The sequence below is a fragment of the Betta splendens genome, chromosome 10 (assembly GCF_900634795.4).
Source record: "Betta splendens chromosome 10, fBetSpl5.4, whole genome shotgun sequence".
NCBI lineage: Eukaryota > Metazoa > Chordata > Actinopteri > Anabantiformes > Osphronemidae > Betta > Betta splendens.
In genome coordinates, this window is record NC_040890.2 from 5,615,456 (window position 1) to 5,641,421 (window position 25,966).

General features: G+C 41.2%; 1 protein-coding gene across 7 annotated transcripts in view; it reads left to right on the forward strand.

Moving 5' to 3' along the window:
* Positions 1-25,966, forward strand: part of il1rapl2 (interleukin 1 receptor accessory protein-like 2) — a 260,188-nt gene that overhangs the window by 139,982 nt on the left and 94,240 nt on the right. For 6 of the 7 annotated variants that reach the window (XM_041072694.2, XM_029165858.3, XM_041072692.2 and 3 more), the window contains exons 3-4: positions 13,385-13,554; positions 13,755-13,858. In XM_041072694.2, coding sequence (XP_040928628.1) covers positions 13,385-13,554; positions 13,755-13,858 — 274 coding nt within the window. Of the gene's footprint in view, positions 1-3,174; positions 3,269-13,384; positions 13,555-13,754; positions 13,859-25,966 lie in introns of those variants that run through there. The other variant, XM_041072695.1, reaches the window with a different exon arrangement.

Consider the following 25,966-nt stretch of genomic DNA (forward strand, 5'->3'; position numbering starts at 1 on the left):
TGTCTGATTGCGGCTCATACTCTCTCGTTTGGAGAAAGAGACTAACGCTAAGAACTTAAACATGAATTTTCAAGACTATTGCTGTGTGAAAGCATTGGAACAGAGCAATGTGAGGCCGAACAAGCCTCTTTGAGTTTTGTTGTTTAGTTTCGTCCCAGCATTGTTTTTGTTGTTCTTGAAGTAAAAATCTGAGACAACTTGTTTCCCTTCACAGCTCAGCTTCTGAATAAAGTGTCCCTCCCTCGGCCTCCCTCCCTATCGCTCACTCCTCCTCCTATTTGCTCCGTCTTTCTCCTGCCAATCCACTCTATCTTATCCGTCTTTCCAACAAACCACCTCTCTCATATCTCCCATTTTTCACTTCACTTCATGTTCTCCTCTGAGCAGTCAAACATCCCGTCACCTGTCTCTCAGTTCTCTGCATCCTATCATCACTTCCCCTTTCTTTCCTTTCTTCCTCGTTCACACATATTGTGTCTATTAATGAGGAGTCTGTTGGACGACCATTCATAATTCACTCAGCCATTATAATCTATTTCTGACCATTGTGATGCTCAGCATTACAAATCCACTCTGTCTGGCTGGTCCTGCCGCCTACTTTGCATTATTCAGATTGACAGTACACCATGAGAAGACATTCACAGCAGCACAGCTGCATTCAGACTGACAGAGCAGCACACAGTTAAGAAATACTGAACATTTGAACTCTTTTGGACTTGTACTTATTTTTGTGATAAATGCTAATTGTAATATTTCAGCTGTCAGTCAAACATTTTGCTCAACATGGAGGCTAGTGATAGTGAGTATTTCTTTTCATGAACTCATTTATGGCTTGCCTGTATTTGCTCAAGCTCGAGGTTAATCACTGCTTATGGTTCCAACCCCCTTTTCCATTTGATCAGAACCAGATGAGGGCAATCATTAGGGTCTATGAGGGCTCTCCTGAGGGAGCCAAGATGCGTACATTCAGTGCTTATTGCCAGTTAAATAATATGTGTTGCTGATCACCTACAGTAAGACACACACACACACACACACACACACACACACACACACACACACACACACACACACACACACACACACACACACACACACACACACACACATGCTACACCTCTTATAGTACAACTATTTCAGCTTTTTAATTCTAGTAGAGCATGGGCATTATTCTTGTATGTTTAGTCCAGCATCGCATTAGGGCTAATATTATTTCACCGTGATAAAGACAAGCCAGCCATTGCCAACAACATAAAAAGAATGTGTTCTTCATAGTCTGAAGGTGGCGGTTGAGGTTTAATAGTAGTAAATACCCCTGGCTTTGTTTTAGAACACATGGTCACCCTTGAAGACTCAAATATATTAATATTTTGGGCTCTTCTGCCTCAATATTTACAAGTCTGTTAATCATTTTAAGACTCCCTTTAGTCAATGGAATAAGAAATACTTAGCTTCATATAGAACACATAGAATCCTATAAATTCATATATAGTATAAATAAGCTTTATAACAAGTAAACCATTTGTACATATCTACCTACCTGCCACTGGTACGTCTAAAAGCCAGAATGACTCTCAATAACTTTCAAACATAAGCTGCCCAGGCACAGTAGTATTACACACAACTGTTACATGTACACTGTTAATACTACAGTATGTTATATTGTCAGAACCAGTTCATGTCACATGTATTTTTTTAAAATTGCGGTTCTTTGGTGGCGTAGTGTTGACTTGCTGTAAAACAGTTGACGCTCCTGAACGTCGTTCAATGCACATTATAAATAAATGCCTGAGGAAAAAGTGTGAACACGCTCTGCTGCACAGAGGAGGACTTGGCGTGACAGTAGGGAGGGAGGTGAGGGTAATTTATGGTGATGAGTGTAAACTGGTCTGAACATCTACAGGGAATCTTGAGTAATTAGGTCACTACTTCCTGTTGTAGTGCAGAGGAAAAACAGGTGCATGTGAGCACATGCTCACACGCTAGTACTTATATGTGGGATGACACTCGTGAGTCCATATTCGCTGGATCCTTTCACAGTCCCAACTTAAATATAATTATATCCCTCACCCTAAAACAAGAAGCCTGTTGACGAGGTGGTTCAGCTTTGTGGCGACGTAAGCGCCAGTCTGCGTCTCTTGAACCTGGCATAGACAGGTTTACACTGGCGGTTTGGTCGCTGTACAGGCTGGGTTTCTACAGCTGGCAATGCGCCATATGTTGGCACACATGCACTGGCATTTCTAAAAGAGCTACTGATGCACAACTGGACAAGGGCGAGGTGTAGAAGATGAATGATGAGCAGGTTTTTGGGACGGAACCATGTCCAGGCATCAGGTTTGAGTTGGCGTCATCTTTTCTTTGTGCCAAACAAGGCAAACAACTTGCAAAGCTACACAGATGAAAGGTGCTGGGTGTCTTTCCCATGGCCAGCAGCAACAGAGCCATCCGTCATGTGGTTGATGGGTAACTACCCCACGAAATGAGCCACCTGCTCACCACACCACGCCCCCCTTTCACCATACAATGAGCAACTTACTGAGCTCTCCCAGGCTTTTTAATTGGATCACTTGTCATATTAATTACTTCAAGGCTGTATGCAGATAAACAGACATGGCTTATAATGAATGTGTTACCTATTAAACATTTGTACTGTCAATTACATGGATCTCATTAAATAGCAATGATGGTTGTTGCAGCACGTCACTAAATGAATGGTTGTGACACTATAAGGGCTTTATAAAGGAGCGTAATGATTTACTCTACGTAAACGCTGGATGAATAAGCTGCATGAGGGAACAGTGCCTCTTACATCTGGTGGCATGAGCAGTAGGAAAAGTTGCACGATGGTGAGTATTCAGTATTTTCAACCAATCAGAGTAAGTAACAAGGAACACTGAGCTCAGCCCACACTCTGTGAGGGCTGGATCTAAAAATTTCTTGGAACCACAAAGTAACTTCATTAACACTGGATAAAGTAAGGAAACGTGTGGACACGGCTGGAGTGACTGAGGGAGAGGAACAGAGCACTAGGAGGAAAACAGGACCAGGCAGTTAAAAATCTCATTTTTTACGTATTTATGGATCATGGTTTTTGTATCACAGTATTTCCAATGCTAATTCACAATGTTCAACATCTTAGACTAAGACAGAGACTGCACATTAGCACCATGTTAGCTGAGCCTGTGCATGTTTGTTACTGTGCTAGGGGTGACTGCAAAGGTAGCAGCAGGCAGTCAAGGTGACTGGACAAGAGCGAGGTTGCCAGGTATGTAGTAGCACAGAATACACCTCCTGCATGTTCGGACTTCAGCAGAACTGGCATCAAAGTACTCAAAGTAATCATCTATCACCTGCCAAATGTAGCTTTTTAGGTGCACAAAGCCAAAAGGATATATTTACAGTACAGTATATGTCAGTTTACACCAGCAGAGCCTGACGGTAAAGTTTATTATTTTGCAATGAGTATTTGTAAGAGAGCGTTTTTGGTGTTGAAGTCACAGCTGCGGTTTCTGGCGTCCAGTGCTGAAAACACCTCTGCCTCTCTGTCCTTTACCTTTTTGTCTCTCTTTCAACGTGCCCATCCCTTTCAATCTCATGCAGTGTTCACAGGGACCTCTCTGACATGCTGTGTTTTTGCATCCGATTAAGACACGCTCACGGGCTCTTTCTGCTGCTGTTCAGCACTTTAAAAGTAAAACTGTGCAATTTCACTGAGTTTGGGTTAAAGCATTCCCTGCATAGACAGGCGGGGCAGGTGGGGGACGAGGAGGGCGGGGTACAAAGTACGTACAGTAAGCAGAGTGAGAGGAAGATATGGCGAACAGATTTAGAGACTGACAGAGGTACAGAAGGATAGAGAAAGGTGGAAAGCGAAGCTGCCAGGAGTCTGTCAGCAGCGTGTGACAGGTGTAGGAGTTATTCATTTACTGGCTTTTCCTGCAGTCACTCTCTCTCTTTCTCCATCCTCTGTCTTCATGAGTGTGTAGGAAAAGTTTGGTAGAAAAAGACCTTTGTTCTTGCCGTTGTTTCATTTTCGCAATGCACATTCAGTCTCTGTTCACTTTTACAGTACCTTGGATTTAAAGCGGCGTCTGTGTGTAATTCAGATCTGCAGCTGGTCTTCATGACGAAATGTTCAGTAATGGGTTTATTCAGACGTGACAGGAACTGCAGTGCTGGTGTCATAACACTGCTGGAACAGCCACTGCACTGCTGGAACAGCTGGAGAACAGATGGATTTGGCTGTAACGTTATCACTTTATTTATGATGGACATTTTTTTTTGTTTCAGAACTAATATAGACTTTAATCAGTCTAGACAATGCAATAGGGTCTATAGCTTCAGCTGGGAATCGCGCTACGGTTCTTTGTACCACATTCATAGATTTCCCTCCCTTAATCAGATTCTATTTATCTTTTTGTGGTTTTTGATTTTTTTTTTTTGTTTTTAAGTACATGGGGGCAGATGGATGAAGATCCTGTATTCTCCAGTGCTGTGTATGACCCCTGACTTTGTGTGTCTGTGCGACTGTAAAGTCGATGCAGTTGCATTTTACTTGCATAAGAACCTTGTTTTCAGGAGATTCGATTAGTATACTAGTACTTTATAAGTACTCCCATTGTAATAATGAGGCATCATTTACTAATTGTATGCATCATATGTATCATGAATTTGTTATATTATAAGATGTGGACAGACCTCAGTTACCAGCTGAAATTAAAGTGTTCTGTTGGTTGTGTGCTCAGGTGTGGTACTGTAATGGGGAGCTTAATGTGAACTGTTTATGTTCAGAGGAAGCTGTTTGACAGGCAGTCAGGCCTAATTTCCTTTCTCTCCGCTTTCTACTGGGTGGACTCAGCAATCGACTCCTGTTCACCCTTCTTTTCTAGCCACAGAACAGACTGCTGATTTAGGATGAACTCACATATTTTATGACTTGTGAAGTTAATTACACACAGTATGCAATTACCCTGTTTATTCAATATTGTATAGCAGCAGTATTAGTTTTATTACTCTTGACAGTATTTTACTACAGACTTGCTATTAGAGAAGTGTTCAGGCCTAATAAGATAATTATTACAGCATTAAAGCACGCGTGAGGCTTAGTCATCTGTATAAGCTTCACTCATTAATTGTTACTCCTTTGTTTATTCTCTCTTCATTCACAATCTCTCTGATTCTGCCTTTTTTCTAGGATTTGTCACACTCTTGCGCTTTTACCCAGGTCCCTCACTTGCCTGGGTTCTCTCTCCATAGGGTGCTGTCACTGAACAGGTGTGCAGCCACTTCTCTTTATTAATGACGGGCAAGAAAAAACCAAAAGAGCCTGTGTGTGCGTTCCTGCATGCAGATTGCAGCATGCTAGGAAACTGACAAATGTGGGACTGACTGTGCTGCACGCTCCATCGACACACTGACAAATGGAGCAGGCATATATATATATATATATATATATATATATATATATATATATATATATATATATATATATATATATATATATATATATATATATATATATATATATATATATATATATATATATATATAAAGAAGCACATGCGGGATCAGTGACACAAAGCAGTAGTCTGACATAGGACAATGTTTTTAGAGTTTGAACGTTGTTTTCTTTTGCTTAGAGAGGAGTTTCTAAAATTGATTTTGGGACAAATTTTTCTGTCATTTTGATGCAGCGTTTCAACCCTGGCAAGTGCTGAATCTTAAAAAACATGTGAAACAGTCTGAGTCTGATGAAATCATATTTTTCCATTTTATCTGTGCCTCCTTAGGGACACTTGTACTGTATTGAGGTGTACATTTGATGCTGAGCTGTAAATTGGTTGAGTCCAGACTCTCTGTCCTGGTAGGAAGTATCATTCGGGCCAAGTTGAGACTCCGGTGATGTTGAGTTTACCATATTCATTTCTTTGCTGTTTAGTGTTGTTATTTCTTCTTATCTTGTTATCCAGCTGCCATTTTGTACTTTTGTACTATTTGTACTGTGTTTTAAAAGGCACACTGGGAAGTTTACAGCAGTACTTTACAGTACCATGCAAATGAGTACATTTTGCCTATAAAAACTGGTCATAATTTTCAGAAACAAAAATTGTACTTGTAGTACGATATTCAGTAAAACCATCTAGATCACCTTTTTGCATCAAATTACAGTATTACATTTAAACTTATGATATTAAATCACTATAAACATTTTCACTTAAATATTTCCACTACATTACTTTCTACAGCATTTCCAAATGTCACCCATTGTAATTTTTACTGTCTAGCCTGATTTGCTACTTTTGCTAATTTAACTAGATAGATTTGTAATTTTTATGCAGTCAAGTTACAAAAATCACTTATGTACTTACGTAATGATCACTTATAATTGTTATTTTTAGAATGTTTTGCAACTTAAAAAAGAATTTCTTTCACTTGCACAGCTTTCATTCTTTGCTTTGTCTCTTTGGCAGCTATTAGACAAAATGAAATCAGCAGCACAGTCAGGTGCAGAATGTGAAGCATTCAGCGTAGTTTCAGCCTTATTCTAGGTAATGATAAAACCACTGTGCGCTGCTTCACAGGTAAATGGCACTCATTACGTTTCATTAAAGACTTGACAAAACGTTGCCATTGCCTACACATTCTGCTTTTTCTTTTTCGTTTTTCTTCTCAAAACATTTGTCTTTTGGTTCATATACAGTATACTCGCATACTGTTGTTTTTGTCTCATTGCTTGCTTTGCTTGATAAATCAGTCAAACACGAGAGGTTTTAGAAGCTCAGTTTGAGCTTCATTTCTGTTAACTGCACATGGCAAAAGCACAGTGACTAAGACCCATGACAGGACTATAACACAGTTGGAAACTGGCCGTAGAGCTGTGGTGAGCCTGGCCTCCAGCCTCGCCAATCAAATCACATTTACCTTTCTCTTTGCGATGCCCCACTCGGTTTCTGAGCACTCTGGACACCAATGGCAATGATGAAACAAAGGAGAAGTCCAAAGCATCTTTTCAATTGAAGCTTTGTCAGAAAGCAAATTTGATCAAATTTATACATGCACCAAGATGGAAAGATGGTTGTCAGTCATTTACTGTAAGAGTTTGAACGGATGAAAAGAAGTTCCTACTTCTGTGCTTTCAAAGTTTTGTGTAAATTCAGAGACACGCTCTTGTGACAAAAGCCTCAAGCTGGAAAAGATAAACCAAAGTGACACAAACAGATCTTTTGTTGAGGTCCACAATTAAAAGTAGTGAATAGAACTGTAAACAATTGCAAAATGTAGGTTTTGCCCCTGTTAATACGTACATCGAGAGTCCACTCTCACATGTTGCTGTGCTAAAATGTCAACATTACCTGCCTGAGTTCCACTGTTTGCTATAATAGCATGGTGTCAGTGCGGTACAGTAGATGTTTGAGTACACAAGGGTTCTAGTCAATTTCCAACTTATGTAGATAAAGCATTGTGAATGTGATTTGAAAACAAAAGACCAACTTTTAGCAGGCACCCAGTGTTTGAATATATGGCAGTGATTGCGTTTACTGAAGTATCTTTTGGGGCGACTGGAAGCCGGCTTGGCACTAGCTGGAAAGCGACTGCCAGGCAGCTGAGAGCAGCTGTTCTGCATGGCTGAGACTGTCACATGGCTAAAAGGAAACTGATAGAGGGGGACTGCTTGGCACGGACACAAACAAGATACCCGCTTTAAAACCCTATTAATCCAAATGGTCCAGCAGGAGACCAGCGGAAACAGAAAGAGAGACAGACAGAGAACTGAGATCTCAGCAAGACATGTCATACTGTAGTCAACATTTCCAGTTAGGATGTCAGTGATCTTCTTGATCCCTATGAGTCGCACACTAAGGGTCAGAATGGAGCTCTCTAGAACAAATACACTCTCTTGTAGTAAGCTCTTGTTGTATTTCAACATTTATGCAGCAGAACTTCAAGTAACAGTGATCACTATATGAGATATGTTGTAATTTAATATTGCACAAAAGGCTGTACTGTAACAAAGCTGTTTAGCAATAAAATATTTTTGCAGTCAAAAGCAACAACATGGATTTAAAGGTTATTGTTGAACACAGGATACTTAAGTTGAAGCATCTCTGGGATTTTATTGAGCAGTTTAACAAGCAGAGTGGTGTTTTTCCTGTTGTGGCTCCGTCATTCTACAGTACAGGACCACTGTACTCACACACTAGTCATCAGTACACACTGAACTCTAATGCAGCAGCCAAAATTTTGTGTGTGTGTGTGTGTGTGTGTGTGTGTGTGTGTGTGTGTGTGTGTGTGTGTGTGTGTGTGTGTGTGTGTGTGTGTGTGTGTGTGTGTGTGTGTGAATACATTTTTAGTTTGTTTGGTAGCATTAGACAGAGGGCAGATTGTGGTCAACTCCATTTATTCATCTCTGATGTTCTTTGTGTGTGTGTGTGTGTGTGTGTGTGGTTGTGGGTGTTAATATGAGGTTGAGCCTTTTATTGCCGATGTTGCCTATACAATATGCGTGTTTGCGTGCACTGCAGTGCTACAAGCCATGTATGCTGATTGATTCCAGTGTAACTCCATAGCACTGAACGAAGGCCATAACCCACACATGCATTACCATATTCATACAACTTAGGAAATAGATTGCTTTTGTGTGTGAGTGTATGTGTGTGTGTGTGTGTGTGTGTGTGTGTGTGTGTGTGTGTGTGTGTGTGTGTGTGTGTGTGTGTGTGTGTGTGTGTGTGTGTGTGTGTGTGTGTGTGTGTGATTTTAGGGAGTCGTTTTGAAAATAGCAAACACACTCATGCTTCTCCTTCTCTCATTTAGGAACACACACACAGCTCCTTCCACCGTATATAAAGCTCTATCTAGACTAAAACTTCTCATAAAACAGGCCCCGAAAAAAAAGATGTAACCATCAAGTCAGTCGTGCGCTGAAATTGAACATCAACAAAAACCCCTGGGCCAAATGGTGGCCACGGTACTTTTCCTTCACCTTGCCTGCAGTAGCGATAGACCTAGGTGCGCGTGTGTGATTTAAGCATCGTGCCCCTTTTCTGTGTTTGGTGTGAGCGTGTGAGTGTTTGTCCCTCTTTGTGAATGTCGGGACCATTACCTGTGTGAGTCCGTGTGCGTGGGTCAGGTCAAGCTATTATAATGGCAGCAGCTGTAGTGGTATTGCAGCGGATTGTGGGAGGCGTGCAGACAGGCTACAGGCTATGAAGGGATTTATGCTTGTTGAGTGACAGGCGCCACTCTGTGCACAGACACGCTCTACACAACTCTCCTCCAACTATTACCTGTCAGTAAACATACAGTACTAATGGGTAGGATGGCATTCACTTAATTAGTTTATCTTCACTAACACTGACTACACTCAGATTTCCACCATTTAAGCATGGCAACATGACAGAGATATGCAACTGCTAGTCAGAGGTTGTAAACTTGTGACCTTGTCACTAGACAAAAGTGTCACATGAAATAAACCAGCCCGGTAGTAGTCCAGGTAATAGAGGTTTTATGCAGCGTAGGGAGGCTTGTCAAAGCATTCTAGTCCCAGTATGTTCAGCAACCTGTTGAATGCAATTCAGCACCATGGACAGCAGCTGTCATGCTCATTAATGGAACACATCATGTAAAACTGGGGCTTATAACTACACCACCAGAGTTCAGTACCCACTAGTTATCTCCTCCTTACCGGTGCATACTGTACCTATACTGTACCAGTAGTGATCCGTTATATTGCCACTTCCTTCACCTTAAAAAAATATATACTTTTAGATTCATTTTAAGTTCTTTAGTTCTCTACTTCGCAACTACTCTTTAGCTAACAGCAATTATTGTTCATGTTCATTAGAATATTAAACATAAAAAATGTCCCAAAATATTTTTTATTATTGTTTTCCCTGGCACCTTGTTAAGAAACCTTAAAGATGAAATGGGATCAGCCATATCCACTTTTTGACTGTGTATAATTTGTGCAGAAACTTTTTTCCACTGTCTGAAATGGAGCAATTTATTTGGGTTGCTTTCATTTTGCCATTTGGGAGCATCCATATGCAGAAAGAGCTGACCGGAATGATATATCTGTTCATGCTAACACCTCACCCACACATTTAATATGTCTCTAGATCTATGCAGCTGCACTCGCCTGTACAAACACACACCACACAGTTTTATGCAGCACACATATACACAATAACACATTAACACACATGCTATACACAAATGCATAAACAGTGATGAATGAATTTTTGTTGGTTTGCTTTGGTTATGACCTGCAGCAACATATTGTGTCGCGTGTGTGTGTGTGTGTGTGTGTGTGTGTGTGTGTGTGTGTGTGTGTGTGTGTGAGAGGAGAGAGAGAGAGAGAGAGAGAGAGAGAGAGAGAGAGAGAGAGAGAAATAGACTTGTGTTGAATACTGTCTAAAACAAAAGGCATTAGTGCACTAGACCAAACTAATGTGATTTTCTATTAATGTGCACCCCCAGGGACACATGCATGTGTGTGTGTGTTTGAGTGTCACAGAGAAACAGAGGGAGATGCTGCTGAATGGACTCTAACAAGTTTGAGTTTGTGTCAGTTCATTAATTTGCAACCGTGAACTTACCATATGCAGTACACCAAATGCAATGTATATTGTCCTGCGCAAACATATGCTGAAAAAACCCACACGTACTTTCACTAATAGTGTGTGTCGAGCGCGAAAGCACTCTCGGTGTCTGTAGTCTTCGGAATATTTGGCAACTGGGTCAATAATTAAATACTGTCAAACATTGTGAATGTGAGAAATTTAGAGAAATAGTGAGAGATGTGAATGAGTGCTAAATCATTTGGAGTGTGAAGGAGTGATAGCGATGTTGTAAATCCCCTTAGGTGTGTGTGTGTGTGCGTGTGTGCGTGCGTGTGTGCGTGCGTGTGTGTGTCTGTGTGTGTGTGAGTGTGTGTGTGTGTGTGTGTGTGTGTGTGTGTGTGTGTGTGTGTGTGTGTGTGTGTGTGTGTGTGTGTGTGTGTGTGCAGCAGCAGCATTACACTAAATCTCTGTATGACTTAATGCATATTGCTAAATCTATAAATGTAACCAATTAAGTGTGTGGCAATAAATTCTTGCTCCAGGCCCATGTAAATGAAGTCTTTAAATCTTCTAGAGGGATTTAACACAAATTACACCTGACACATTTCACACGGCACTAAAATATGTTTATGTTGATTTAGAGTTGTAGCCGTGGTAACAATCCACATCCTGAAAATTTTTTTTCCTATTATTTTATGACTGTGTAGATGTTAATAATTTATTCATTCACTTACTTACAGTACTTACTAAAACGGCATTGATTGGACATGGTTTAGAAAGCAGATACCTGAGTAAGGCCCCACCATTTATACTGTTACATCAGCATTGCCTTAATCAGGCCTCTTAAAGTAGACGTCATAGCCAAATAGCATTCCTTTTTTTTTTCCGCTGTTACCACACCTGTGATAAATCATGGTGATGACAGTGTCAGGGATGAATGCAAGCAATTACAGGAGGCTCTTGAAATATTTCTGTTGTAGACATGCACATGATACTTGCGACTGAGGCGATGGGTTGTTTGCCAGTATATTAACAATCAATGTATAGAGCCATGATGATGCAGGACTGGTTTGAGGATCCTTGATTGAATGAACCAAAGCACAGAATTAAACCCTGTAGAACATCTGTGGGGAGAGAACTGAAAACAAATGAAAATTCAGGCACCTCCCTTCTAGTCTGTTGAAAGGTTGGATGATTTGTGTAAAAGAATGGCGCAAACTGCCCAGGAGCAGGTTTAAAAGCTTGTAGACGCTTAACCTAGAATGATTGACGCAGCAATTTCTGCCAAAGGGGCTTCTGCACAGTACTGAATACTTCAGTAATGAGGCAATAAAGACACATCTGTCAGGCTTTACTATGCAGTAAAGATCTTACTGGCAAAAGACAGCGGCAGTGAACTTTAAGGTGGTCGCTTGTTCACTCTATGATCATTTAAAATAAATTCGTTAAAATCTAACTTCTAGGTCTAGGAACAGCTGTAGTTGTTTGCATTGTTGCACATTTTGTACCACGGATGTCTCATCTCCATTATCCTGACCCCTCTGGTGGTTCTCGCCATGTGTTTGGGTTGAAGTTATGAAACTGAAATGGTTTGTGTAACAGAATGTTTGAAACAGAAGAAAAGAATAACATTGATGTTTCATTTGACTGAGCATAATGTGTTTTCAGGCTTTGAACTCTTTGTTTACACCCTTAATGTCGTCCAGGTGATGTTTTTTGGAAGTAGAGTCGTGGCATCTGGACATACTTCTTGGGTCGACTCAAGAAGTATGGCGTCCGGATGCCATGAGTCAACATCCTGACACCCGTAATACACCCACTGGTTATTGCTGGAATTGCATAATAAACAAACGTGATGTCAAAAATAAGATTATGAGTCTGCAGAGGTATTTTAGGGGCGGTGACAGATCCAGAGATTTTATTGCTGGAGGGAACAGACTGTAATTCAGAAGAAAGGCCTCGTGGCGAATGCCTGAGGGTTGCAGTGAAAACAGCACATCTGTCTGAGCTTCAGACCATGAGGAAACAGAGATGTGGATGAAGACAAAGAGGAAAGAAAAAGGTCAACAAAGAGGGAGGGTGAGAATGAGGAGGGAGGGAGGGAGGTCCATTTGGGAACGCTTCTTGTCATTTGCCGTCCTGACCTCTATGTCTCCCCAGCTCCTACTTGTCTTCCATCCACGGCTTGTTGTCTGCGTATTCCAGCTGACCTGGTGTCACCCAGAAGCCTCAGCCGTCTACTTCCTCCCTCCTCTTTTATCACCTTTTCATTTGGTCTCCAGCTCCTCTTTTTCATTACTTCTGAAACTCTTAGTGCTGTTTTTACTCTTTCTCAGTTTCAACCTCACTCATTCATTTTGGACCGCTTTAGGGTGGCAGGGATGCTAGAGTCTATCCTAGCTGTCATTTGAGAGGCGGGGTTCGAAACAAACACACACAATTCCATGTTCAGTGTTTCATTGCCTTGAAGGAAAACACCAATATTGTCAAAGAAACTAGATAAAAAAATTCTTGAAATTTTTTTTTTATATTTATATGGATAATATGTTTTCTACAGTATGTTGCCAAAGCCTGTTTCTATAACCATTTCTCACCATCAGGCCTTTATCTGCTACTCTATAAGAGCAGTTTTTTTATCTCATATAAAGTCTTAATAGTCTTGTAAGTACTTTTTAAGATGCTTCATGCTTTGCTTCTCAAGAAATTTGAGTTTCTTACGTTGTTTCTCATCCTATCATTGTTTTTTTCTCCAGTGTTGTTTAATAAAACCAGAGCTGTAGTGTTTACCTACTTTCTTGTGTTTCTTTCTCTGCTCTTCATAGTGGATGGGTGCATTGACTGGTCGGTGGACCTAAAGGAGTACCATGTTCTGGCCGGTGAACCTGTCCGGGTGAAATGTGCCTTGTTCTATAGCTACATCCGAACTAACTACACCATGGCCACCAATGCCAAGTTGCGCCTCATCTGGTACAAGAATAAAGGAGATGCAGAAGTAAGTTCAGTATGAGCACATACTGTATAAAGTATACAGTATACACACACTATTCACAGTGCAGTACATCTTACAAGTCACTAAATATCCCTCTGATGAACATAAAACCATGGTTTAGACAGGATCGTCACTTGTGACAGCCTGTGTACATGTATCTTTTCATTTACTGTGTATAATAGCTGTGGTGTTGTTTCCTATAGGAACCCATCATCTTCTCAGGCCACAGGTTGAGTAAAGAAGATGACTCCATCTGGTTCAGGTCTGCTGAGATTGAAGACAATGGATTCTATACCTGTGTACTAAGGTAAACAGCATTTCTGAGCTATTTGGACCAAAGATCTGGTGCTGCCATGAATCACCTCCAATGTAATGGTGTATAAGAAAAAATGAATTCAGGCTACAACCTAGATTTTCCAAGGCAGCATTATTTAAGGTTATTTCTGGTTCAGCTGGGTGCATTGTTGATAACACCTTGTGAATACAACATAAATACTGCTTCTTTCCCCAGACGAGAAATAGGTTAAAGTACACTGAGCAAAACAGACTTGTTGAAGTTGCACTTCCAGCCATATACTTGGGCTGCTTCATGAGACTAAATAAGCACAATGAAATTTTTACCGACATGCAAACCAAATAGGTTTTGGCCCAAATCTGTCCCGCTGCATTTTCCTTTGAGTTGTCAATTCCTTCATATGGGAACAACATGGGAATTAAAGCCTGAATCACAGCCTTGTTTCTTTACTGTTGTTACTTTACGTGGCCTTTTCAGTAAAGAGCAGCGCTGCTTTTGTTGGAACAAGAGTTACAGTCAAAACTGCCCGGTATTTGTTTAGAGAAGAAAATGCCCCATGCCCTCAGAAATCAATATTCCAATACACAGACGGATGGTATTTCTGAAATAAGAATTACTTACTTCATCGTTGAAGATATTCATATTAAGATTATTTAGATAAATCTACATGGTTTAAGCAGAGAGGAAATATTATCATTTGAACAGGCTTTGTGATCGTAAATCAGGGTGCTTTCTGTTCTTTCTGCGTGCGTGCGTGCGTGCGTGCGTGTGCGCCCCCTGCCAGTTATATGGATTGCTGCCAATTTAGTAAATTGAATATTTACAATATGACTGTTGGCACCATAGCAGAATTTAGCCTGAGGTTTTATGAGCTCCATCAGGAATGTGCTTGTGTGTGAGTTGGTAAGAAATTGTGTGCACTACTTGATTGTATCTTGAACCATGGTTTACAGCGTTGTTTACTTTTCTTAATAAATAAATTGTGTACGTGCGTGCGTGCTGAAACAACTGAAAAATAACTGAGTTTATAATTGAATCTATCAATCTTAAAGAAGTCGAACCATCATGTTAAAATCAAAACATTTCTTCAGTAATGAATCCACCTTTACAATGAAACATTTTAATAATAAATGTTATTGTTGGTCCTGAACCAATGAGATACTAGATGTGGTTAGAGGCAGCAATTCAAAAACAACGTCTTCTTTGGCCTCTTAATATTTTTGTGGGACACATTTTTATAATGTCAGAGCATGTTGGGATCATGTCAGACAGAAAATGAAATGGTACAGACTTATTTATCTCAAACGACATAACATGTATCGGGATAATCGATAACATTCATTTTAAAAAAAAGAAACAGAGAAGCAACTAGATCTACTATCTGTGCATATCAATAGTCACGTTTGACCAAGGGATACGATACACTATATTTACTGAATTAAGAATGAATCCCAGTATGAACGTCATTTCATCGGAAGAGGTAACAAAAATAGTCTCTTCAGCCCTTTAGCACCTTAGCTCAGAAGAATCACGTTGAGCAGGACAGATGAGAGCGGCTACGCTACGCTCGAATGCTCTGAACAAATCTCAGACGCAGACGTAGCAAGAGGTTGTTGCCTGCGGCACACCATATGGCGAAGAGTTATGGAGACGGAAGGTACTGTATTAACGGTGGTCGTTGCAGCTTAATGTTTTCCATGAGTGAATGCGGGCAGAAAGGTTCATGAAGATAGATGACCTTTAAACTTGCATTACGCAGATTTCCTGTGCCATTGAAGGGTTTTAGTAACATTCCAGAAGCCTGCGCTGCAGATTTGCTCATGTTTTATGTGCTACGTACCTTAACAACCAATCCCAGATCTTAGCAATTACTGTGAGCAGTGTATTTCCATAATTATCATTTACATTGTACCAAACTGTAATTATTGTTGAGCCAAGCCCTGCATCAGCAGGGGAGAAGCTCTCCTCCGTGTTGTGCCACAAATCACCATCTCGCGTTGCTACTTGATCCTGTTCGTCGTCCTCCTCTGCATCGGACACCTTCTTCGCTGTCACCGTCTCCTGTTTTTTTTTGCTCTCTTGCATCTTTCGCCCATCACCTTCTCCCTCCTCCTCACTTTTGCTACTAGACCTAACTGCTCTTCCTAAATCTCGCCGCCTCCCTCCTCTGCGCCCCTTTCTCCTCCACCTCCTGTTTGTCTCCATGCACCCTGCCACTGTGCCGTCCTCTTCCTCCCTCCTCTCATCCTCTCCTCCTTGTCTGCACCTGATTCTCTCCATCTTTAGCCCCCTTCATCATCCTCCCCCTTATCCTCCCCCTCTTCTGCTCTCCTCCCACCTCCTTTTCCTGCCAGAGCCTGACACCTATCCTCCTTAATAAGCTCTCTCTCTCCCTCCTTCCCCCTCTCTCTTTCTCCCTTTCCTTCGCTCTCTCAGCATGACAACCTAATTAGGGCTTGGTGTCTGTCATTGTCTCAGGGCCTCTTATTAACACACACACACACACACACACACACACACACACACACACACACACACACACACACACACACACACACACACACACACACACACACACACACACACACACACACACACTTTCTGTTTAAAGCTACCTACTGGATCTTATTATGACTGTTGGACTTTTGTAGAATGGGCTGCAATGGACAAGGTGAATATATACAATATCTAAATGTTTAGAGGCCTTCGTCAGTGGCTGTTTATCTTGAATCAACACAAATTCTCTTTTGTTTGTGCCCACTGCCATGTTGCACATCACCATAAAAGATTGACCCTTAAAACTGACAACACAGCTTGATACACAATTGATTTACAGGAATGATCAGACACGAAAGATGCACTGGACGGTGGAACAACCTCAGAGTGCCCAAGAACACTGGGGTCTGCTTCATTATGTCACTCCTTCGCTGTGGATCAGGTTCCGAGAAACATCATTGTGAGAAAACAAACCAGAAGGGCTCAAAGCTAATACAGAGATAAAAAAGAAAAAAACCATGCCACTAACTGCCCGTGTCACAAAGTAATTCACGTCAAATATTCATTGCTGCAGGAAGGAAACCTCTCTGTCATCCGTGAGGGTATAATTAGCTATTTGCATCTTGTCAGGGTGCAGAATTTTTTTAATATTGTTGTGGACAGATTTAGAGAGAAAACTTTGCTTTGAGCTAAGACAGCTCACATTGTTCCGGTGTTTTTATGGCTTTTCATTGAATACTGCAGCAGTTTGTCAAACTCTGTGATCATGTTGCCTTTGTTGTGTGTTTGAAGCTTTCGTGTGGGGAATGCAGCAGCTGCTCTAGGGCATTTATTCATTCATTATTTTGCTCATTCATTGTTGCAATGAATGTAATTTTAAGTGGATTACATAAACATTATGAAAATATAGCAATATAGCATAAAATATACTGTATCAATCAAATGTACCCAGGCAACACATACAGTACTGTATAAGCTGTCTGTACAGTATGTTTTTTCTTTACTTTTTTGTGATTATAGCTTTAATTAGCGTTTTATGGTGGTTAGGATTAGCTAAAGATATAATTATCAAAAACCATCACGTTATCTGTGACGCTCTTGAGAAGCTAATTCACCTCCCAACACAGTTTGGGTGTGAGTTTGTGTCAGTTTTAAATCACACATTTTCAGTTTTTGTTTTTGTTGTTTTTCTCTGAAATCATTTGACAGTTGTCGTTTGGAAAACAGCGTGGACTTTTTTCAATTGTTATTTAAAAGATTTTTTCTTGACTTTTGATCAAATTTCAATTTGGCTCTAAAACAACAATCGCGTTACAGAGACGCTGCTTGTAGATGTGTCCACATTCACTGAGCCGGCACTGAAGCAGCTTTGGTCCTAACACATGTGTATGAAGTCTTTGATATGGTGGGCAGTAAATGGAGGTATGATTATCATGCTGGTATTATTGTATCTCTGAGGCAGGGGCTCGGTGGTTCCATTGGTTACCAGAACCCTGGTTATCACCGTGACATGTGGAGACCCCATGGTTCACCGTTTGGTCTGCTGTTCTACAAAAAGCGCATTCTGCATTCCACAGCAGGTCATAACCCTAACTGTGCTTAATTAATGGCCACATGCAGGTTAACATTTCTCAATTCCATATAAAAAGATTATGTAAGGTTATTACAAAATGTGTTGGTATAATTATATGAATAGATTGAGATCTGAGCGTACGTTGCATAACAGCATCTTGACCATTCTGCTCATTCAGGACAAAAGCTTTTCACCAGGAACCAGAGTTGAACACTTTTGGCTACAGGTACCCACAGTATAGTAGATCTTCCAGTGCTTAATACTGCTGACTGGGATCAGACACACTTTTTAGGGAGCAGGCTGCTGGTAGAAGCTCCATCCAGAACCAAAGATGTTGAAGCTGCTTTCAGCTGCTGTGTTGTACACACATGTATCTGACTATTAAATGTGTCTCAGTTCTGGCCACTTAAACTGTGCCATTGCTGTATAATTGCATATTTGTATTCACTTTTGATTTCCTGTGTCATTTCCTTGTGTTGTCTTGCTCTTCATGCCTGCAGAATAGCCTCCTCTGTGAGCCGTGCTGAATAAATGACGAGGTTGTTGAAGGTGCTGTGTGTAAGCTATTGTGGCACTGTCACTACTTGTTTTCTGCCCACGTGCTGTGTGCTCATGCTTACTGTGTGTAAATGAGAAACATGTCTACTGCATATTGGTCTCCATTCCCTTCTGTGCCTTGCCTCACCCCTGTCCATCAGTACAATGCACTTCATGCTTGTCTGCGGTGAAATAGATACAGTTTGTCTTAAGAACCTTGCTTTATGATGTTAATTGGTGTTACTCTGCCTAAAGTGTCCAGCTGATCAATGTTGGCATGCGATAAGGTGACACACTAAAAAACAGTGAGTACAGAACCCTTTAGCTCAAGAAAGACGAATAAGATGCTACCTCTCTGATGGCTGTAACTATTGGTGCTGCTGTCTAAAAGCATCAGCGTGTTTTATTTAGTTCATAGGTTCCTTTTGCCAGACAAAACTGTCTTGTCATGTTTAATCATTGCCCATGTCACCGTTTTGTTTACGAGTCAGGTCTGGTGCCATGCAACCATTGAGTTGCTTCCTCCAGCTGGAGAAACAAGCCAGAACCCAGTCAGGTGTTTGTTGGAATAACTACTTCAACTAGCTGACAATAGTTAGCAAGTGTTAACAAACATTAATAATGCCCTACAAATTATACACTCTCCATCTTGCCCATCCGCATCTGTCAAACTGCTTTCTATTGTTAAAAAGTTGCCTCACAACATCGTGAACAGACTGTGGAAAAACGTAATTGCAGTTTACTGTAGTTGTAAACAAATGTGACTTAAGATAGAAGTGGCTTATTATCATTATTATTATTAGTGGCAGTAGTAGCATTTTTCAGTCATTATTTATTTACCTGCTGTAATACAGCCTGAACCACCTGAAGGCACTGTGACAAAGCCAAAGGTGAACAAGCACCAAACGTGTGGCATTGCCTCTCAGGAGACAGTAACTGGAAAACAATGTTGGCTGAGATGCAGAAAAAGAGATGTGCATGCAGACAAATGAAAAAGACTAGGGGTCAAGGATAAAGTTGCTAAATTGGTGAGCAAAAAACATAAATACATGGAATGACAAACAGGAATCTGATGGAGAAAAGGACAGAAAGACTGAGGAAAGAGAAAGGACACATCCATGAATGAGTGAAGGTGAAATGGAAATAAGAAATCAATTTTCTCTCCAAGTACAGGTCTTAGTAGAGGGAGAGGGCCTGCTGCGACTCCCCAAGACTCTCTATACAACCATCTGATTAGGACACCTGTACACACACTCCCACATATCACTTAGAAAGAAATTGATACACCAGCAAGAGGTCTGCAACGCTGTGGGAAAGACACCAGGCCTCCATCTTGTATCACCTCACCTCAAAATAGGAATAAAAAACTGAAATGGAGACACGCTCGTGCGCTCACACACACTCTCTCTCTCTCACACACACGCACACACACACACACACACGCACTCTCTCTCTCTCTCTTCTCTTCTCTCTCTCTCTCACACACACACACACACACACACACACACACACACACACACACACACACACACACACACACACTCTCTCTCTCTCTCTCTCTCTCTTTCTCGCTCTCTCTCTCTCTCTCACGCACACACACACACACACACACACACACACACACACACGTGCACGCACACTCTCTCACTCACTCACTCACTCACACACACACACACACACACACATTCGCGGGTGAGGATGAGGAATAAGAGAGAGAGGACAAAGTGATAGGAGGACTCCGAGAGAACAAAATAATGAGTGTTAGGTAGTGAACAAGGAAGCGTGAGATGAGAGATTTCATGCCTCTGGCTTTGCCCGTTCTTCACTTCAACACATCGCGCTAGATGAAAATGTAACATGTACTCTGTATGGGGAAAATGACTGACTAGCAGGCTGGGAAGCCGGCCTGGCCTTTAAAAAGGTGAGCCTGTGAATTGGCGGGGCGGCCGAGCGCGGGGGTGTGCGGCTGATTCATTTGGTGACATATTTGCAGGACAGTTGGCCGGTGGAGCCGTTGGCAGGTCAGCAGGCAGGTTGGCGACGAGGTGGATGTTTGACTGCCCGGTTGGATGTTAGAGCGCTTGCTTTTGGTGAGGAAACACAGCTGTGCGTTTCCATTGGAGAAGTGCGCTTTGATGTGTGTTCAAATGATTCGTGTTCTAAACTGAGCAGCCAGTTATTCGAACAGGTGAACTCAGAGTATCTGCCTCTCGGGGTTCAGCCTAACAATAAAGTGTGGTCATGTTTTCTGATATAAAAACACAGTAATAGATTAAGGTAATTAATCCTAAATAAGTATAAATGAGACAGAAAGAGAGATATTTTTTTGTCTTTCAGCCCAAATGACCTAACTTCTCTTGAGCACTGTGGACGTTAAACCTACACACCACCGCCTACACACTTTGGCTAGGCAGCAGAGTAGGCTGCAAATCTGATTTTCCTATTGAAGAATGTGTTTTGGCAAATTAATGGATGGATTCACATTCGTGTTTTCGCTCTAGATGCGTACACATACTGTGTCTCTCCTCATTCTCTCTCTGCTGTTCCCTTGTGGTATTTCTAGTAAGCTGAACCACATGTCTCTCTCCGCATTATATGATAAATCTATTCTCTGTGGACACTCGCACACATGGAACACACACCTCGTTGTCACTGGGGCGTTTTCTAATGCCAGCCAAATGTTTAACCTTTCTTTTCATCAGATTAACTGACTCCGGGCAGGAGATAAAGGAAGAAAACCTTTATTTAGGAGAAGACGAGAAGGAGAAATAAAGATAGAAAGAAAGAGTAACTGACACTGGCAGCAGGAGAGTAAAATAAAGAGGCGGAGAGCGAAGTGGGAGCAAAGAAGGGGAGTGAGCGGTCATTTGAAGTTCCTTTGGCAGTCCTCTATGAGCTGGCAGTAATTTAGTCGGTGCCCCTCTCTTGCCAGTATGGACCAACATGTGCCAGTGAAGGCCAGCTTGAGCCAGTGCCTGATGCCCTGGCCAGTGATTTGAAAAAAAGGAGACCTTGGGTTTGGCACTTTGATGTTCAAGGGCTTTTAAGGTGCTGTGAAATGTGATCTGCCTTTGTATAGATATGGGGAAAGGACTAAGCCTGAGCTGAAAGCAGGGCAGAGGAGGATGCCTGAAAACCAAATCCTGTGTGGACATATTGGACCTATTTAGTACAGTACATACAGTACAATAGACCAGTTGGATTTGTAGGTGTTCCAATGATGATTTTGGTTGCATGAGCGTGCTGTATAGACATGAGATCTGAAATTGTTTCTTAGACCTAGAAGCAGTATTGTATAATTGTATGTTTTATTGCTTCTGTGCAGACATTACGGTATATGTTACTTTGCAGTGCTGACAATGATAATGACAGTGATATTATGGTTATGTGAGAAAAGACACCAGTCCAACCAGCTGCCTAAACAACACTCCTTATTTTCCCCTAAATGTTGGCACAGGTCCTACAGTACTGTATATCAACCATATAAATGGAATTTTTAGTGATAATATAATTTTTTTTTGTGCTTTTGCCATCAACATCTCAGATTGTAGACATCTGCATTACACTTTGGCAAAGACTGCTTGAGTCTCCAACACATCCCAGCAGACACACAACCATCCATCAGTGTTAAAATGTTGTTTAAAAAAATGTCAGTTGTTTTTGTGGTGTTCATGTAACATTGAAACAACATTTAATCCTAATGCTTGTAAAAAGGTTCACAATACGAAGTTGGAACTCACATTTTAATGTTACGTTGACAACGAGACGATGAATTCATGTTGTCCCATCCAAACGTTGAAAATCAGAAACAATGAAAAACAGAATCCAGCAGTCGTTCACCCATGACCCAAGATGTTGATTCAACTGTGATCCACCAGTAAAATGCCTGCAGGGATGCACCACTGTAAACATGAAACACCAGTGAGAAGACTCAAACAACTTGAGCTGCTCATTTCATTGTTCTTTATATCAAAAAAGTAGGTACCCACTCATTTAACTCATTTAATGACATTACAATCATGACACCAGGTGAAGGCAACATGTGCTGTAGAGTCACAGAGACATTTAAAACTACTCTGGCTTCTGTAAACTGTCGGTCTCTTTGTTCCTGTTAAAACCTTTAGCAACGCCTGGCATGTGACAGTAGTGGAGGTTGTTACTTAGTGTTGGGACTGCCAGGAGGATACAAAGAGCATCTTCTGTCTAGCTCAACAATTATGCACCATTTAATTAACATTACAGTTCAGTGTGTGTCAGACTTCATTCAATTAATGGAAGTCCTGGGAATGATATTAGGGCTTTCATGAACCTTTACTGAGCTTATGATTATTAAGTACTAAAATTATCATCTTTTCTGCCACCATGCAGTCCTTGACTCATTTAAATTAGCCTCTATCTGCAGTAAATAAATAAAACAGCACTGCACGCAGATACACACAAGCATCACACGGGCCAAAACTGTATCTCAGTAGAATCACTTTGACCAAGTGACTCCAGATGCCCTTTTTTCACCTCCCATACGCCAGCTGTGATGGGACTTTACACACAAAATAATATGACTTCTTATCAACATGCATAAACCTGCCCGTTTCAGAATAGAAAACACACCCATAAATGCTTCACCCATTAAGCCCGGCACACGCAGAGCAACTACAAGAACACAGCAACACTAAAAAGCTCTCATTTATGAGCGAGCGAGTCAACAAAGTTGAGCGCAGCTTCACTTTCAATGTCAGTCTAGCCAGACTTAAAAGAACCTGGAGCCAGTTGTAATCATTCTATAATGACTTGTGTTGAATAAATGTTTCCACCTCTAGTCCTAATACTAAATCTATTAGAAATGCATGAAGGCATTTCTCCTGCGCAGATTTCAGTGGTAAAAGCAGACAAGTTGTTTTAATTTGGTTAAGAAGAAATTGAAGATGGACAAATGTTTATCTCTAGCACAGCTTTAACCCTGATTAGTGCGATTTTACAGCATGTTGCTACTACATGCGTTCTTATACTGAATGCAACTGTTTGCGTTTAGATCTCTGCTTGCGAACATGACTGTGTGTGTGTGAGTGTCTCAGCATGCACAGGTGTCCGCGCTCTCTCGCCCACTGCCTGTTAGTTAGATTGATAGTCAAATTAATCTGCAGCTCCATCCAGGTACAGTATAAACATGCTGCCTGCTGGCCAGGATACCCCCACCACCACCATTAGCGCCATAATTCAATGCAGCCTCCAGCAGCCTGCCCTGATCATAGGAAGGTAATTGCAGGGAGGATGAGCATGATTTATTGACGGCGGGAGGATATGGTTGATTACCGGTTGATTTGGGGATTAATTTATGGCTCATTTTGCATTTTGGGTAATTGAAATGTGTGTGTTTTTGGAAAAGTGCTGTTTGGGACACATACAGTAGAACACAAATAGGAAATACTAGCTAAGGTGCGTACTGTTCTAGAAATGATGATGATGTGCTTAAGGTGCCTGATGGCAAAAACGTGTCTGAATATAATGTTGAGAGAAATATTACAACCTCAGTGTGATGAACTCAAACATGAATTTAAACTCCCACAGAACCGAAAGCAAACGACTGAAGTTATTAAACATTGGCACATTTTTTTAGGTTGCTCTACTTGTTCTCTGTCAGTTGATTTGTTTCAACTCACACGTACTGTACTTTGTGTTTAGCGTGACCTCAATGCACATACACATGTAGGGAGGCATGCGTATGCACAGCAAGCGTAAAATGATTTATTCATACCCATTACCACAAGATATCCAGCAAGGAGAATAGGGAAGCGCAGGCAAACACCAGCTGTGTCTGTGTTTGTGTGAGCGTACCTGACATGAGCGTCACAACAGACACTGGCTGCTAACAAAGGCTCAGACATGTCAGACATTTACATCAGACGCAGAATAGCAGCCACAAATCTTTGCCTTTTACCTTTTCAATCTTTTTTCCACCCCATTAGCTTCCAGGAGGACTGGGATCAGCTGAACTGAACAGGGTTTACTGACATTACCTTTTGAAGGAAGTCCATTTATTTGCAAGGCTCAAAAACACAGGTCTTTGAAGCAAAACAGAGGCATTTAGAAAATGATATGGTTGTTGGCGGTTAAGATTACAGTTCCTAATAATTGTACATACAGTATAGAGCTGAAGTCAAACTCACAGGTTCTCCTTAGTTCATTACTTAAGGAAAGAAACTTTGTGGACAATAGCAGATGAGAAAATCATTAACGCCCTGAAGTCAGCTGTCTGATGATAGATGACATGAAGCAGTTACGGTCAAAATAAAGTGTAATATCACATTTTCATTGGCTAGCTTTACTGTGAGGCTATGTGAGTTGCTTACAGGGAAGTTGGTGCACTTATGTCACCTCATGTCCTTGTACAGTATATGTTGACAGCATCACTTTTTAGCCACCACGAATCCCTGAGCAGCACTTTCCAGTCTCATGTTTGGAAAATCTGCAGATAACATAAATCCAGACCAGTCCCGTCACTGTGTGGTGAGATATAGAATCACAGATTGAATCATATCTCTTACTGCTGTCATTAATGTTTTCTGTGTAATAAATGAAATCAAGGGGCAAAATTTAAACAGCACGACTTTCCTCGACAGCAGCGCAATAATCTAGTTGTCCTTTAAGTGAGCCCTGCCAGGCCTGGTTATGCCTTTATTTGTGTGGATGGATTGATAATATTATCATCGGTTATCTCTCAGTAATACAGTAGGACTTCATTTCCTGCAGGCAGCAACAGGCCTAGGTGCAGTACATTTCCTGCAAACAGATGAGCTTACCAATAACGTGGACGTGTTTCTCATAAATGATCCCCAGAAGCACAAGTGCTGTTAGCGCAGCTCTTCGGCTTTGAAAGCAAGCACATCTGATGGCTATGGAATAACCTAAAGCCATGAAATGCAAACACATCTCTAATAAGATCAAGATGAACCATAAATACCATCGCTGCACAGTCTATTCTGTGGGACAGTATTAGCTCTCCGTTCAGCATTCCCCTGTTTCTCGCAGTCATTTTGCTGTCTGCCTAATAAAGTCCTGTGCCACAGAAATGTCCTCCTCGTCTCTCTTGACAGATATTCACATTAGCGTCTAGCTTCAGGGCTGAGATGTTCCTTTAGCAGCGCTGATCCTCAGGAGGGATTTACTATTATTATTGCATTAGAATGTGTAGAAAGCCTAATTTAGGAGATTCCTTTCACTTTACCTGCAAAATGATCTCTTGGCAAAAAAACATTGTTCTCCACTGCAGATATTTTTAATGTTCCAAATACAATAATATGGTCTTTCCTTTTGTCTTTTAGTAAAACACTTATGTTTTCTTGGTAAGAGAGACCACTAACAGTATATTCACATAAGTAGGCTGATGAGGCTGCGACACGTTTTTGATGCAGTTTCACAGATTGAACATATAACGAATATATGGAACAGGTGCTACTGTAAATCCTTCATTCTCCTCACTTAACATAAAGCGCAGCAGTTATCTTAAATGGGCAGCA